Source organism: Pagrus pagrus (assembly GCF_965226575.1).
Source record: "Pagrus pagrus genome assembly, chromosome: 24".
NCBI classification, from domain to species: Eukaryota; Metazoa; Chordata; class Actinopteri; order Spariformes; family Sparidae; genus Pagrus; species Pagrus pagrus.
Window position 1 is genome coordinate 7,624,255 of NC_140206.1, and position 16,690 is coordinate 7,640,944.

The 16,690-nt window shown below is 42.5% G+C and overlaps 1 protein-coding gene across 1 annotated transcript; it reads left to right on the forward strand.

The window, feature by feature from the left end:
- The first annotated feature begins 1,164 nt into the window (after positions 1-1,164).
- On the forward strand, positions 1,165-16,690 carry LOC311253288 (vascular endothelial growth factor C-like). Its single transcript, XM_084347140.1, has 8 exons — positions 1,165-2,124; positions 7,171-7,411; positions 8,137-8,327; positions 8,702-8,832; positions 8,921-9,018; positions 11,490-11,624; positions 12,270-12,471; positions 15,146-16,690. Exons 1-8 carry the CDS (start codon positions 2,023-2,025, stop codon positions 15,249-15,251), a joined length of 1,206 nt encoding a protein of 401 aa, XP_084203266.1. The 5' UTR covers positions 1,165-2,022; the 3' UTR covers positions 15,252-16,690.

Consider the following 16,690-nt stretch of genomic DNA (forward strand, 5'->3'; position numbering starts at 1 on the left):
GAATGTGGAATTTGGTTGCACAGATTTCAACACATAAAGCATACTGCATGCAGACACTTGCCACCGTGTGCGTGCGTGCGAGCGTGTGGGGGTGTGTGCGTCTTTAATCCTTGAAAAAGGCTGGCAGTGACTGGCCCAAAAATCGGATGTTTTCTCATTCGAGCGTTTCCCAGACACACCTCTTTCTCTCGTCTCTCCTCTTCTTCTTCTTCTTCTTTTTCTTTTTCTTCCCGTCTGCGTCTGTCCGTCTTCCCCCATAATTTACTTTACAGTTGTCGGTAACTGCTTTTGCCCTGGGTGAGGGAAAAAAGAAGCATAATTTAGACAAAGATGTAAGCTCCCTCTGCTGTTCACCTCTTCTTACCCTCCCCTCCTCCTCCTCCTCATCCTTCATGACACACATGCCCATAGCCTTGGGGCAGTATAGTTAAGGAGGTATGTAAAGTTTGTCATTTTTAGGACCCTGGAAGGCCAAACCAGAGCGAGAAAGAAGGAGAAAAGAGGCGAGAAGGGGGGGAGGGAAGAAGACAGCGATGGAGCTTGATGAAGTGCGTAGGTGTAAAGGCAGAAAAGGTGTTCAGAGCTGCAGGTGTGAGACCAATTTTGCAGCTTTATCTCTGCCTCTGACAGGCCCTGACATTGAAATAGTGCTTAGCGAGGTGAAGAGACACCAGCAGGAATCGGGGGCAGCTGACATTAAGCAGAAACAGCAGAGAGAGAGAGACAGCGGAGGTATTAGCAGCTCATAAAAAGGCACTTAGAGCCGCGGTTAAGCGACTCGCACATTCATCACCGCCAGCTGCTACTGAACACACACATTTTTAAAGGAATTACAAAGATGGAGGGATAAAGACGAAACGTGCGAGATAAGGAATGTGGGAGGATAATCTGATTTAACAGACGGTTGAACCTGTTTCTTGTCTGTGAGAATTTGGAAAGTTATAAAAAATACACAGCAAAAAAATCACATAAAAGGAGGATGGTGGCATGTGTTTAGAGAAAGTGTGTCAGTGCCTCTGTAGACACAGTGTAGCCTGCAATTTCTGCCAGTATAATCAGCTATAACGCACGAATCATCCCTCTCAAACCCTTCACCCCGCCCACAAGATACAATCCTTCCATTCCTGTATTTTTTCCCCATTCACTCCACCAGGATGTCTCAGAGCAGGACGCACACTCACTCTGTTTGGACAAGAACTTAATACCAAAAGCTGGACACTTTTTAAAACCTCCTGCTTTCCCTTTTTTTTTGTGAAACAGGATTTGGAATAAGCTCTTCCTCTCTCTTTGATGCTCTTCTAAGGATCAGACAGCCTGACAGAAAAAAGTTGTGACAGATTTAGAAAAGAGGCAAAAAAGAAAAAAGTGCAAAGAGAGAGACAGATAGAGCTTTGCCCCGGAGGTTTTCTGAGGAGGAAACAGGAGACAGATAAAGAGGCAGCGATAATCTGAGAGAGAGAGAGACAGACGGAGGGAGGGAAGGAGCACAGCTGTCCTGGGGAAGAGAAGGAAAAATATAGATAAAGAAGGCAAAGAAGTGCACAAGTGTGAAGGGCGAGGAGAAGGGACTGCCGAGGACAAGCCAAGGCTGGAAGGAAAACAGGACATGCATGGGAGCAGAGGGTGAGGAATAATACAAGTTGAAGGTCAAGGAATACATAAAGAGAAGAAATCGAACTGTGGTGAGAATGGAGGTGAAGCAACAGAGGAGGAGAGGCTTCCTCTAAAGGTGTTTGACGCAAAAGAAGAGACGATTTCCTCATCATGTTTTATTCAGCTGGTTTCCCAAATTCAAACAACCTGCGCCGGAAGAGCAACTTCGTCCCAGGATAGAATGACGAGAGGAGCGAAGAGATACCTGCCGAGACTGTGATATCCTCCTGCTCCTCCTTCTCCTCCTCTTCACCTCAGGCCTTCCTCTCCTCCTCCCTCTTCTTTCAATTTACATCCAGCTTTAACATTCACTGACTTCCTCCTCCTCCGTCCTAATAGCTCCTCTCCTCCACTCTCCATCTCCTCACTATGTGGATACCAGCTTTGCTCCTATGGATTCTTAATATCAGTCATTTGTGCTCAGGACAATACTATACAGACTATTTCCAGCCTGGAGACATGGGCACCGAGGTGAGACATTTCATTTCTCCATCATCTTTACAAAGGTGTGATTGGCCTCAACTCAAATATTGCTGCAGTTGTTTCTCATTGGAGCTAAACAGCACTGACGTTATTATAAGATGCTGCCATACAAGACATAAGAGATGAAAAAAGTCACCAGATCTCAACTCCGCCAGCATCAAAACACCAAGTGAGAGACTATCTCTTTGAGGACTGCTGTTACTTAAGCTAGTAAAACTCTATTTACTCAGGAAGTCTCATTGAGATCAAGATGTCTTTTACAAGAGAGACCTGACAAACACAGTATGTGTGTGCAACATCCTAACAAGACAATTCAGTCACACAAAGATCCATCCGGTGGTTTATGAGTAGTGGCAGCTGCAAGAGCACACAGGATATCTCTTTAATCCAGCGTAGAGAGGAGAGTGGATTGTACGATGAAAATCCAACCATTCAGTTTTAGGTGAGCTGTTCAACAAAGTTTTTGTAGGGTAAACTTCTATCTAACCAAAAAAAATTCTCGTATCTATTTTGATTACCTAAATTGTTAGGATCAGAGAGGGAATATCAAAGGTCTGTGCTCACGTGATAAACAAATATTTTGTCTTTTTTGGCATTAAGATATATAAATGGTATATAGATTAAGGTCCAATTTGCAAGAAAGTTGATGTTTGAGTCTCATTCCCAATTTGTCAAACACTAACGCTTTGGGATGGCGGCCAACCCAACCTACAAATCAAAGCATCAGTATATGACTTGATTTGACAAAAACAGACATTGCAATGTTCACTTATATATTATAATTATAGATTAAATAGCAGGGGGCCTAAGATTGATCCTTGTGGAACACCTTTTGTAAGGGAGTTGAGTTTTGAGTCCCATTCCCAACTCGCTTTGGTTTTCAAAACTCATCAAATACTTAAGCTTTGGGATTGTAGGTCGGGTACTCCACCATCCCAAAGCATCAGTATTTGGCGAGTTCGGGAACCCAAAACGTCACAGTTGTAATGAGACTCATAAATCGACTTTCTTACAAATTGGACTTTAAAACAAGAAACACTCTCTGGCTCCATATGCATTTCTCATTTATAAGGAATGTGATGACGTTTCAGCCCTCAGGCCCTCTTCAAGATCAACAGTCATAGTAGGCAAGATCAATAAAGATCAACAAAGGCACTGGCATGCTATATACACCACAACCCAACTATGCAACGGATGGTGACTTAGGCACTTGTAACTCAATTTTCTGGTTCTTAGTCTGTTTGAGGGTCAACCACACACGTCTTTGGTATTGGTCATTATTGGTATTGGTAAATGATTCAGCAAAGTTGAACACCGCATGAAATGAAGATGCAAATTTTTTTGCCACCAGATGGGAATATTTTTATCTGCCTCTTAGCTCACATGGTAATGAAAAAGATGCAAATACTCTCCAATGTTAATTTGGTGTGTGTTTGTCTCACAAACACAGTCACATATAGTGACATTCCTGTTCACTTCAATTCTATGCAAGCAAAGGAGCAAATAAAAAACGTCAAAAAGAATTTCCATATCAGCTTCACGTCGATGTCAAGATTGATAAACTTCATTGGTGAAGTCAAAGCTAGACGTGTGTGGGGTTACCCCCGTCAAACAGACTTCAAACCAGACTTCTGTGCGCGTCACATTCAGCACAGACTGTCTGGGGGCCACAGTAGCTCGAGACTTGGCTTGGGGACTGGAGGATAGCCCATTCAAGACCTGCTCGGACCAGTCTATACGGAGTGTGGACTACTACTAGCACCTCCTGAGCATTGCCGAGATATAGTTCCTGTTTTTACATATTTATAGATATCCAAAGTGATTTAAACATTATCCCTAAATGAACACCTTTATCTACATATCACACATTGAAACTATTGGCAACAACAGAAAAATATGATTAGAGGGAGGTGTAAACAATCATCAGCACGGATGTTAAGCAACTCAACAGACCTACAAAGAGTGCAGCACAAGGTTGCTTTTGCCTAACAAGATATCCACAATGCCAGTTGCAGCGGTTATTGTATTATGAGCCAGTCTAAAAAAGGTCTGCTGTGGGAAAAGCATATTATTTTCCTGACATCCTGAGGTGAGCAGTGCTCTGAGGAGTTCAGAGAGGCAGGAATTAGAAGGCTTAGATATAAGCCGATAGTTGTTATGGTCACAAGAGTAACCGCCTTTATGTAACGTGTTCATCCCACCATCTCTGAGACACTTTTTCCTTCAATACACATTTAAATCAAATTGACCTCAATTAACTTGCAAAAACACTCCTTGTTTTAATTATCCAAAGGCTTTATTGCAATCCATCTGACTGCAATTGAGTCTCATTTCAGCCTTTTACAATGTTTCTGTGACAGTCTGTCTGTGTAAATGCATCACTTGCTTTCGTTTTGTTGTCTTCTTTACTGTAAATGTTGTATGTGAGCCAGCCAGGAAAGTATTCGGTGTTTAGTTTCAAGCTCTGTAGAATTCTGACGGATGGCCTCTTCTGTGGAAGTGTCTCTGTGGTTGGCTCAAAAGCTTCCTGACAAGCAGTGAGTCATGATAATCCATCAACTTTTACCAACTACAAAAAAAAAAACATGAAACGAAAACTCTGTGTTTGTGTGTACAGCGACAGCTTCAAACACAAGATGTTTATACTGGAAGGCAGAGCAAGTGACAAATGTATGGGTGTGTGCATGTGCGTGTGTCCGTGTGCCAGAAGTATCTAATGACGGTCGTTCGTCCATCATGACCTCATAATCCCACAGGGATGACCTCATGTCATGTGATCATTTCACAACACAAAAAGAGAGAGAGACCAAAAGAAAAAAAAAAAGGAAATGTGGGAAGAATGTGGAAAGAAAGAGAAAAATCCATCCTCAAGTGTGTAATTACAACAAGTGGAGATTCTAGCGGTGTAGTATTTCTAAACATGCACAAATGCAGTGGTTTGTTCAATTTAGTTTTGATTATGCCAACGATTCATTTGGATGGCAGTACGTGATTGCCTGTTGTAACATAATGTTACTATTGCTGTTATTGTGGACTACGCAGTTATTTTGGAAAACTGGTAGTTTGATGCTTTGGCAATATTGTTCCTGAAACTTTAATGTCAATAAGCCCCCAGTGAATTAAATGGGCTTTTTGCTAAGCTACAACCATGCAACACTTTCCAAAATAATTTTTTGCATTATCATGACTAAATTTGACTAACTAACTGTTTTACTGCAGTTCTGCATGTAGTTTGGCCAAGTGGTGTTGACATACCTAGATGTCCAAGATGGACAAAGCACTCACACATGTGTTACTCAGATTGGGTAGTGACAAGGAGAATAAACATTTTATATGATGAGAAAGTAATTTCTAGCAATTTAGGGTTGGAAATATTGTCGGTCGGTTGGATGAATGGTTGGATGTTTGGATGGTCAGTTGGTAAGTTGTTTGGTTGGCTGGCTGGTTGGTTGGCTGGTTGGTTGGTTGGTTGGTTAGCTGGTTAGTTGGTCTGTCGGTCCAGTCCTTTGATCCAGCCTAAAATATCTCTCTTTGTTCAGACATTCATGGTTCTGAGAGAATAAATCCTACTGAATGTAGTGATCCCCTGACTTTTCCTCCACAACAAGGACTTTTGTGACATTGAGTAAAATGTCTCAACAAATACTGAATGGATTAACATGAAATTTGGTACACCCATTAATGCCCCCCTCAGGGTGAACTGTTAGTTACTTTGGTGATCCTTTGATGTTTTATCTCGCCAATCACGAGGACAAGATTTCATCTGTATAATGCATGTAGCTGCAAAGTAATGACATTGGCCTCGGTTGTACCTAGTGTTAAGTGCTAACATGATAGACTCAGATGTTGATGATGGTAAACATTATCCCTGCTAAACATTAGCATGATAGCATCAAAGTCCCACTGTCCATCTTCAGAGCTACTAACTTGAATGTAAACTCTTTACTCTTAAAGTCTTGAAGATCTCGTTGAAAAAAACACAATCTGTTTTGATGTGATAAGAAAGGAAATAAGGCAAAATCAAGACAGCAAGGGGAGGTAAACAGGAGATGGAGAAGATGGGAGGACAGAGAGAGACTGGAGGAGAAGATAAATGAAGAGACTGACGACTACAGAGATCTGGTTTCTGTTTAGGTAATGCCAGCTGTACCAGGCTGCTCCCTCTCAGCATGGGAAACCAAACAACCACCCTCACTGCCAGGAGGGATTAATTTGTGACACTCAAAACGTCACAACTTTCAGCTGACATTTAGTTCCACAGACGATACAGAGGCCTCTATTAGACGGACCATTACACAAATACCATTTTATCATACATCTACTGTATTTCCACTGCGTAGAACAGAGTCATCTATCATTGCGGCAGGAAAATCATTATGGGGATGACTCACAGCGGGGAAGGTTTACAGAGCGATATCTACTATCAATGGAGACTTCCTGCAGGGGCCGTGTGCACCACATAAAGACCTCTTTATACAATAATATAAATAATAATGTGGGTGTTGGCTAAGCTTACAATCTCTCGTCTGTTTGGTCCATTTAAAGCTGCAATTGAGGTTTCCCCCAGAAGGAAACTTGAGTAGTTTAACTTGTCATGCAGGGCACATTAAGAAGGGTACCATGAAAGGTCGTCCCAAAAAAATTCATTGATAAAGTAACCAAAGAGAGAATAATGAATGAATGACTTGTATCACGTTGGCTTAAGTGGCGTTGTGTACGTACTGAGTGTAACTGCTGTGAAAGGGAACCACAAAAATAACAGAAAAGAGCAAGATGAGTAAGTCATAAAGAGTGCACAGACTTTATAACTTCCTTGTGTACTTGAATGGAACAATGTGTGTGTGCAGATGAAGAGAGGACACCCATAATAACTAACAGTAGCCAACAGCAACATGTTACAACACATTGGCAGCTGAGGTATTCACTGTTTATCCAGCTCAAACCAGCAAAGCTTACTCTGTAAATACTACAGTATGCGATAACTTTACCCGGAAAAACACAACATTTGTCGTTTGTCTGTATGATTCTCTCCAGGGCCCGGCGTTGTCAGATGACCAGCCCAGTTTGGAGACGGTGACAAGCGTGGATCAGCTCTTGCAGCTTCTCTACCCCGAATACAGCTTGCTTCAGCACTGCCGGAGGAAGAAATGGCAGAGCGTCTCATCTTCCCCCTCGTTTGCCGCCTCATCAGCAAGTCCTTTAGTCCACTCTGGCGATGAGGATGTGTGGGGAGGGCGGGAGGAGGCGGTTTACAGAGTGGACGGGACTTTGGCGGGTAAATATTGAGATATTTCCCACAAAATAGAGGTTTCTGAGATAATAGATCACTTCCAAAATGTGTCATACAAACTAGACTTGATCAACTACAAGGCTTCTTCAACAGGCTAACATCTGTGTCAGCTTCTCCAACAGGCTAAAAATCAAAGTTAGCGTCTCCAGCAGGTTAGCATCAGTGTCCATCAGTGTTCAGTGTAGCATCATTCCTATCCTAAGATAGGAGTTCTGTAATTAGGCCTCCTATGTCTTAAGATCTCATGTTAATATTAAAAAAAATGTAAATTTTCGGATGGTACAGTAATATTGTTGCTGGGATGGGGCTCTGTTGGAGCGAGGGGGGGGGGGTATGATGCTCATTTGTATTATTTCTATCCACCTATGCTTCTGATTTTGTACACTATCTATAAAACTCAATAAAAAGACTTGGAGCAAAAAAAAAATGTAAATTTTCAACGTAGCCTTTTCGTCAGGCCAGTCTACAGTATTTTAAAACACTAGACTGGAGATTTCTCTGCACTGGAGAGACGGATACAAGTAGGTGGTAATGGCATGAGATGAGAAAAGAAGCCTTGTTGGAGAGACAGCTGGAAAATGAATATTTGATACAAGACTTGAGGGGGGTGATGATGCCTGCCATCACCCAAAACCACTCAGAACAGATATATTCAGACCTAAAAGCTCTCTTGTATCAGAAAACAGTTACTTATTCACACATGTTTTCAGTCATCCTCGAGGAGATCCAGCGGACCTCATGCCAGCCCAGAGAGGTGTGCGTCGAGGTTGCCAAAGAATACCCAGAATCCACCAGTCAATTCTACCTCCCTCGCTGCGTGGCACTGCATCGGTGCGGCGGATGCTGCAACAACGAGGCCTATTACTGCACCAACACGAGTCACACGCTTGTCAACAAGACAGTAAGTGGATTCTCTTCTTCTCTTCTTGTTTCTATCCTGTTTTTCCTCTTTTTAGCACTTTGTTGTGTTGGTTCTTTTTCTCCTGTTACACTAAACTGGACAGAAACCAATCGACCCAGTTACGTAACACACTCATCTGTATTACATCCCACCCTGCTGCAATGGGACACCCTTTGGCTGCAACTGGACTGGAGAAGTCAATATGATCCAGTCACGCACAGTTGCTCAATCTTGCAACCATTACATCAATTTTTCAGCGGAAACACTATGAAAGAAGAAGAAGAAGAAGGAGGAAAAACAAAAGACGCACTGTTTTATTACATAATCTACAGCTTTGTACACACACCTCTAACCGTCGTCTTTCTTCCCGCCAGCTGATGGAGCTGTCCCCGCCCAGGATGGACCGCTCCGTCGTCATGGTAACCTTTGTCAACCACACCTCGTGTGAATGCGTCTCCAAGCGACCGCTCCACTCCATCATCAGGCGAGCCGCGACGGATCATCTGTGAGTGAGAGTGACGCGCATTTACAAACAACTCTGAGTGATTTGGTCCGTATCCATGTATTTATAATGTGTGTGTGGGTGTGTGTAGGTGTTCCCCACCCGAAGTTCCCTGTGCCTCGGGCTCGTTGTGGGATCCAGTGAACTGTGTGTGTGTCGCCGCGGATGCCATAAACTACTCTGAGACTGGTAAGATTGCGTGAGTCAGTTTTGGTCAAATTAATCAGTTTCCTGTGTGGCAGCTGCATGTTCACCTCATATGACGCTGAAGAGGTTTTAAGACGTTTCTGTTATTTTTGTGACCTTTCTCTAATTTTTTGGTGGTTTTTCTTGTGAAATACTGGAGACTTTCAGCTCTTCCGGCCTCAAAAATCCGTCAAATGAATCACGAGGCAACACTCTTTGACTGGTGGACTTTGTTCAGAAAAACGACACAGTTTGCCCTCTTGAATGCTCCTTTGGTAGATAACATGATTAAGTGCCCTCTGTGGTGTCCTTCATGCAGATAAAATGTGATAAAAGACCCTCAAGGGTGCTCTTCCAGAGTGCTGGTGCCCTTTTTATTTTTCCACCCCTGCCCCTCAAACATCCCGAGTCCGCCACTGCACTTTCATTTGAGGGGCCAACAAGGTGTGAACCAGATAATCTTTCAAGCTTGAAAGATCTCATACTCATCAAATGCTTGAAAGCAGTGATCATTTTGGCATTTAAAAACTAAGCAACAAGTCAAACCTGACCCGAACCCCCAAACCCCTAAACCTTACCCTTACCCTAACCCTAACTCATCGCTAAGTACAGCAGGCAGACCAGCTTTTAGATAGTAGACCGGTACAGCAGCAGGCTCAAGATCTGACACAAGACAGCAACAATACCAGATTTCACTAATGGAAGTGGAAACCACCTGCTGCAGAGTTTGGAAGCAGTGAAGACCTGCACAAGCCCGTCCTGACACACACTCCCCAAACAGAAGAAGAAAAAATGTGCTTTTATGTCCAAACGTGTGCTTTTAAAAAGTGGATACTGTTCTCCTGTTGCACTGCTAACTACTGAACAGCGCTAAAAAACCATGCAATATGTAGCAACACCTTACTCGGGGCAGGTTTTGGGATGTGAGCCAGACTTCAATTCGATTTCAAAGAAATTCTTCTTCACCGCCACAGCCAGATGACGATGATGATGATGATGATGATGATGATTCAGCCGGCAAATAAAATGATCTGAAATGACTCCCGCCTCAGGGAATGTTTATTAAACTGTAACGTGAGAAACAAAAGTGTCTTTCTGACATGTTACATGTTCAGTCATGCAGTGAACTACAGTGCTTTCCATTCCCAGATACTTTATACTTTTCTAATAATAAACTGAAATACCTTACGCATCATGTGGTTTAAAAGAACAGACTGCAAATAGATACCAATGGGAGAGAGTCGGATTGATTATACATACAAACTCATTTTGAATATATGTGAACATTTTGGACATAAGAGGGCAAACATGTCAAAATGATCTTTCCTGGCTTAAAACCGATATTTCCACAGAGAAGTTTTCTCCTCGAGGCATGTGGCGCTACAAAGGACCTAAAAACAGAAAATGCTAGCTTCTTTGCAAACACTGCAATCACTGGTGCTGTAGCTGCTTGCCCTCCTGGCATCAATGAAACGAGACTTGGCTGCATTCCAATACCCATTCTCCCAATCTGTTTAGAAGAAGAAGAAATATTTGTTTATACAATCATACTCACTTCACTTGTCACTGGCTAGCTAGCTTGCTGTAATTGAAAAGAAAAGACCGGACTTCAATTTTAGCTTCGATGAGCTGAAGACAATGGTGGAGGGGAGGATGTATACCCATTAAAACAAGGTCCGGGAATTTTAAAGCTAGCAGGCTCTGGTCAGTGTTAGTTCCTCCAACAGGCTGACGTCAATGTTAGCTTCTCCAATAACCAAAAATCAGTGTTAGCTCCTCCAATAGGATAGCATCTGTGTTAGCTCCTCCAATAGGATAGCATCTGTGTTAGCTCCTCCAACACGATAACGTCAATGTTAGCTCCTCCAATAGGATAGCATCTGTGTTAGCTCCTCCAACAGGATAACATCTGTGTTAGCTCCTCCAATAGGATAGCATCTGTGTTAGCTCCTCCAACACGATAACGTCAATGTTAGCTCCTCCAATAGGTTAGCATCTGTGTTAGCTCCTCCAATAGGATAGCATCTGTGTTAGCTCCTCCAACACGATAACGTCAATGTTAGCTCCTCCAATAGGTTAGCATCTGTGTTAGCTCCTCCAACAGGATAACATCTGTGTTAGCTCCTCCAACAGGATAACATCAATGTTAGCTCCTCCAATAGGTTAAAATAATTGTTAGCTCCTCCAATAGGCTAACATCAGTGTTAGCTCCAACACAATAGCATCAATGTTAGCTTCTCCAATGGCTGAAAATAAGTGTTAGTTTCTCCAACAGGCTAAAATAATTTTTAGCTCCTCCAACAGGCTAACATGAGTGTTAGCTTCTCCAACAGACTCCACTAGGGATCGTAAGGATCTTAAGTAAATGGACTGTCACTTGAAGTGACAGATGGACATGCCAACATTGCCATCAACAACAAAGCTAGTTAAACAACTAAATACCATTTGTCACTTTCTTTCCATGTTGCTTCCAGAGGCGCTGAACTCAGGTCTTCTGGCTCTTTGTGGGCCCAACAGGGTTCTGGATGAATCCACCTGTGATTGTGTCTGTCGAAACGGGCTCACTGAGGACAGCTGCGATCCAGGCTGGAAACTGGACCACAACACCTGTAAGTTACTGAAAGCATCCCACATCATACTGTTGCTTGTAGTAGTGGCTGCAGTAGTCCCGCCTTTAATTCTGTGACTTTGTGACATCACCATGGCACATGACATTTGCATAATCTATGCCTAAACAGCTAGTTTGACTGTAAGAATTAATTTAGCACAGCTGCTCTGTTGTTAGCGGTGCTGGCTCAGGTGTGTGTGAGCGGACCAATCAGAGGAGACTGGGTATTCGGGGGGGGGGCTTAAAGAGACAGTAGTTAAAACAGCCTTTGAGACAGAGGGGGAATACAGTGCTGAACAGTATGAGAAAACTGATCTGTTTTTTGAGCATTAACAAATGTAAACTGAAAATGAACATGTGTAGTAAAAGCACTATAGCTACTGTACCTCTGGCCTTGGTTTCAAATTTACTGTAAATATACCAGAGAAGGGCTGTCATTCTGAAAGCAACCAGGCAAGATCGAGCCAGAAAGCATAAACACAGATAAGGGGCAACTTTCTGGAAGTAGCGCCGCAAATATCTGCTGTAACAAGCCAGAACCCGACCGCCAAATATTTAGCCCGACAACACAGCCAGATGTGCACAACGCAATATCTGATTAAAGTTTTGTTTTTGGTTTGTGTTAAAACTCTTTCTCCCCCCTCAGGTGTGTGCCGGTGTGAAGGTCAAGGTGAGGGGAAGTTGTGCCCCACCGGCCAGCGCTGGGACGAGGAGCTGTGCGGCTGCGTGTGCGCCGCAGAGTGTCCCAGGAACCAGCCCCTCAACCCCGACACGTGCCTGTGTCAGTGCAGAGAGAGCGAACAGTCGTGTCTGCGGCTGGGGAAGAAGTTCAACCGCAACACCTGCAGGTAGGCATCCTGCTGAAGCGTTTTTAAGCAAAACTATGAATATCTCAGCTCTGAGCTCCCTGTAGAAAGGAGTAAGCAAGGAGATAATGTCTCCTTTGGGGGATCAAATTATCCCAATTTTCCACACCCAGAATCTCCGCCAACTAGACCCTGAACCTCCCCGTGCCTCAAGCCAAAAAAGCCAATAAGCAATAATCAACTTTCTTGCGCATACACAGGGAACAACATTAATCCTGTTGCTTCATTGTAACCTTTAATCATCAGTCTTTCCATTTATAGCAGCTGAAATTTGTTGCCACACTGCTTGCACATGTGACAACACCCCGTTAAATGATGTCAGTCCTGAGGACAACAACCTCCACTCATTCAATCAAAGTTGAACAGCCCGGTTGTTGCATCAGAACAATTCATTCAACTTATTACTTCCTCTTTCTCTACTTCCACTGTTGCGTAAATTAAAAAAAATCAATGCCCTGACGTAAACCCCAAGTTCCAGTAACTTTACAGCTGCGCTGCATCGTAATGGTGCCAAAAGAGGGCCTGATCTCTTGGACTGCGATGACGACAATCAGTGTGTTCAAACAAATTGGGCAATAAGGGCCAATAACTGTATCGGCTTGATTGATTTCAACAGGATTTTACTGCTTTTCTTCAATGATACAGTCATTTGCTTTGGTAATGCCCGCTTGTTACCTGGCAAACCCTAGTCTGCGGTCAGCGCGTCACTCTTTTGGTTCCACATAATCTGCTGGGGTTAACTGAGTTTACTCTTTAAATCTCTAGCTCAGTGTTTTGGAAAAGACAGTCGCTAAGGCAAAGACAGTTCCTGGGTTACAGCAATCTCAATGTAGAAACAAGAAAAAAGGGGCGAGGGAAGGGTAAGAGAGGCAGTTAGACGAGGAGAAAGCAGGCAAACTCTCAATGGACACGTCAAACATTCCAAACTCGAACAAGAAAAACTTTCTTCCTCCATTTTCTTTAGCTCGCATGTTTCAATATGACCTTTTATGGACACAGGGCGCCTAAACATTCAACCGCGGTCTCAGCTGCATGCATGCGTGTCGTGGTTCCCACAGCTAGCATGCAAGAGATCAACCTTTGTCTGACCCAAGAGGCCTGCAGGGAGACAGACAGGGAGACGGGGTGAACTTGATGACAGTGAGCAGAGCAGCCATCAGACAGGCGGGAAGGCTCGGAGACAGATGGACCGACAGGCTCGAGGAAAAACACACAAGCAGACATGAGCTTTGATATGAGGGATTTCTAATCGTGGCTTCACACATGTGGGAAAGTTCACGGGCATACACGCAAAAACAGACCTTTGATGGCAGAGTTTCAGAAACTCTATGAGCTAGATTTCCTTGACTGTTCATGTAATCATCGTACTTTTATCTAGAAAACTAAGTAGCCTAACAACAGCGTTCATCAATGTTAGCCTTGTTAGCCTATAAACCGTTTAGCAGGTGGAGAATTAAATATCTCAAATATGGTTCCACGACACAAAATAGTTCTCAGATAGTAGTTAGTAGTATTACTAATTACTAGTCATATATCTTCCCCTACTAAGCTAGCTGCCAGCTAACTGAACTAGCCAGCTAAAGCCAATGCTAGCCTGCTAATACATGACCAGAAGAGGTACAATGAAGTGTGGTCGACATTTCAAACTAGACACTTGATTAGATTATGTAAACTAATAAAAGTTGCATCACATTTGAAAAGGAATTAACACAACATACCTCAAGATGTAAAACTTCGAGCCAAAAATATCTAGCTAATGCTAGCTAGGTTAGCGTAATCCTGTCAACAAAACATATTTTTAGAAGCTAGAGCTAGCAATGCTACAGTGAAGCAAGGTTTATGTTTAAGTGTCCTTAGGCAAACAATTTACACGTCTTTCTTTACCTAGCTAAAACTAATAAACTGTCAAAGCTAACGTTAGCTTGCTAATATATCACTTAAGTTTTAAGAGTGGTGTGTTTGTCTTTACTCCCCCCTCTCGGTTATATGCTAACTTACCTTGCTTGAAGCAGTATGAATTAGCCTACAAAACACATTTTACAGGAAGTAAACAAACTATTTTATCAGTAACTTAATATATGTTCGTTGGCACTTAATAACTATACCATTAATAACTTTACCATTACCATACAAATCTACTAGCCACTTTTGCACACCAGCAAAATAAGTGCCGATTGCGTGGCCTGGCTAGAAGTAGCACAATTTTGCTTTTTGAATAAAGCAGTGAGACGTTATCATTCAAGTATGCAGGCTCACGCTCCTCATTCTTTTCATGATTTTGTCTATTTTTTCATGTTTGATTCAACATCTGGTCACAGGAGGTGGTACAACAGAAGACCATACACCTACTGTGATTTTGAAGAAGACAGTTCCCAGAATTTGGCCACTTTCCTCCCCTCTGGAGAAAACACTCCCTCTTTTTCCTCACACACAGAGCCGTTTGATGCACGCACAAACTTGGATCAGGGTTTATCCAAAAGGGATGTTCGGATCTGAATGATCAATAGCTTTCATGCCAAAAGGATATAATCTTCCTTGTGTCTTCTTTTTATTTTTTCTCATCCTTTCTACTTGGCCTCCCTCTTTCCATCTCTCTCTTGATCTTGCTTTATCTGGCTCTCCCTCCCATCTTCCTCCCTCGTCTTCCTCCCTCTAGCTGTTACAGGTTGGCTTGCAGAAACGCCAGAACTGTGTGCCCGCCTGATTTCTACTACAGCCCCCATGTCTGCCAGTGCATCCCCAACTACATGAGGTGGAATTAACTCATCGCATGCAGACAGAGGAGCAAAAACTGCTGATCGCCCTTCACCACGAGGCCTGAAATTAAGAGGGGCAAAGCAGTAAGAAGTGCCTCTTGACAGGAGTGCAGGAAGGTGGAACTACACATGTACTGGATTACAACAGACTACAAGCAGCACTTACGGAGTTTTATTAGTGCTGTCTGTGCTCTGACTCAAAGGAGGATGGGAGTGCTTCCCAGTGAAACAATAAGGCCAAAACAGCCATCCGTATGCAGTTAAACTCATAAAAAAGTGAGTAATCCTCGCCAAAGAGAGAAATTGACGAGAGATATTTGACTCGCTGGGACTTCGTCATTACATGCGTTGGCCTTTAGCCCAACACTTATAACCCCATCCTGACTGGAAGCGACCAATCACACCTGGAGACTGTGTAAAAAGCATGACAGGGCAGGATGGATGAATCAGACCTGGAGCAGAGACATCGCACTTGACTGTGTGAAATGGAAAGTGGAATAAAATAATAAACAGACCAGACTCCACGTTTTTTTTTTTTTATATAAGCTGCGGCAACTTCACACGTTGGCAGCCACGAGTTTGAGGTTGAAGGATTTTGTAGAAAAATCATGTAATGTGATGTGGCCGGGGCCTAACGGAAACGGTGGTGGTCCTTTGATTTTGATTTTGTCAAACAGATTGTGTCTACTGCATCGCTACTGAAAGGAACACACTGAAGCTGCTGTTGCAGCTTCTTTTTTTCTTTTTTTTTATTATTAAAAATGTCTTTTCACATAAAAGTCTCCCCTCAGCCAGGAGAGTAGAGGTTTAATGCCAGACCCTGTTCAATTAAACACTAATTTAAACGCTCCCAAACAGCTATTATACCCTCCAGTTTCAACTTGCCTCCACTGCAGCGCTGCTCTTTGAAGATTTAACTCACACATGGCTGAATCCAATCATGACTGATGGGAGCACTTGGGGTAAAGCTCTAGATCTTCTAATAATTTAACTTTACACACTCGTAAGTAATATTATTTGTAAATATTTAAATCTCTTTCATATTTAAAAGTGATATTTTGAAGATGGAATCATGTGTTGATGTAAAAAATGCTGTATTTAAATCACTATCTTATCTAAATATTGTTTTCAAATGAATCTATGTACATGTCTCTGTTCTCCAGCAGTTTTAATTATTATGGAGGATCTGAATTATGTCTCTGTCTACTTGCCTGCACTGCAAAAGATTCATTTTAATAGCTCATTTAGTCGCCTATACAGCTTTTTTTTTTTTTTTAAATGATTATAGGGTTCAAAAGTACATTAAATGTTAGGATAAAGATTTATTGCAGTGTAAATGATTGTAGTGTTTGTGCTTAATGGATGTCAAGAAAAATTATTTCATCATGCTACTATGAAATATTTAAAGTAGTTTTGAAGTATTGATTAAAAGCCTGTCAGACTGA

What these genes read in the sequence shown, in the direction of transcription:
- LOC311253288 (XM_084347140.1), top strand. Translation starts at nt 2,023, where the DNA reads ATGTGGATACCAGCTTTGCTCCTATGGATTCTTAATATCAGTCATTTG. An exon ending in CTGGAGACATGGGCACCGAG is followed by an intron (nt 2,125 to 7,170) that starts GTGAGACATTTC and finishes GATTCTCTCCAG; the next exon opens with GGCCCGGCGTTGTCAGATGA. An exon ending in TTCAACCGCAACACCTGCAG is followed by an intron (nt 12,472 to 15,145) that starts GTAGGCATCCTG and finishes TCCTCCCTCTAG; the next exon opens with CTGTTACAGGTTGGCTTGCA.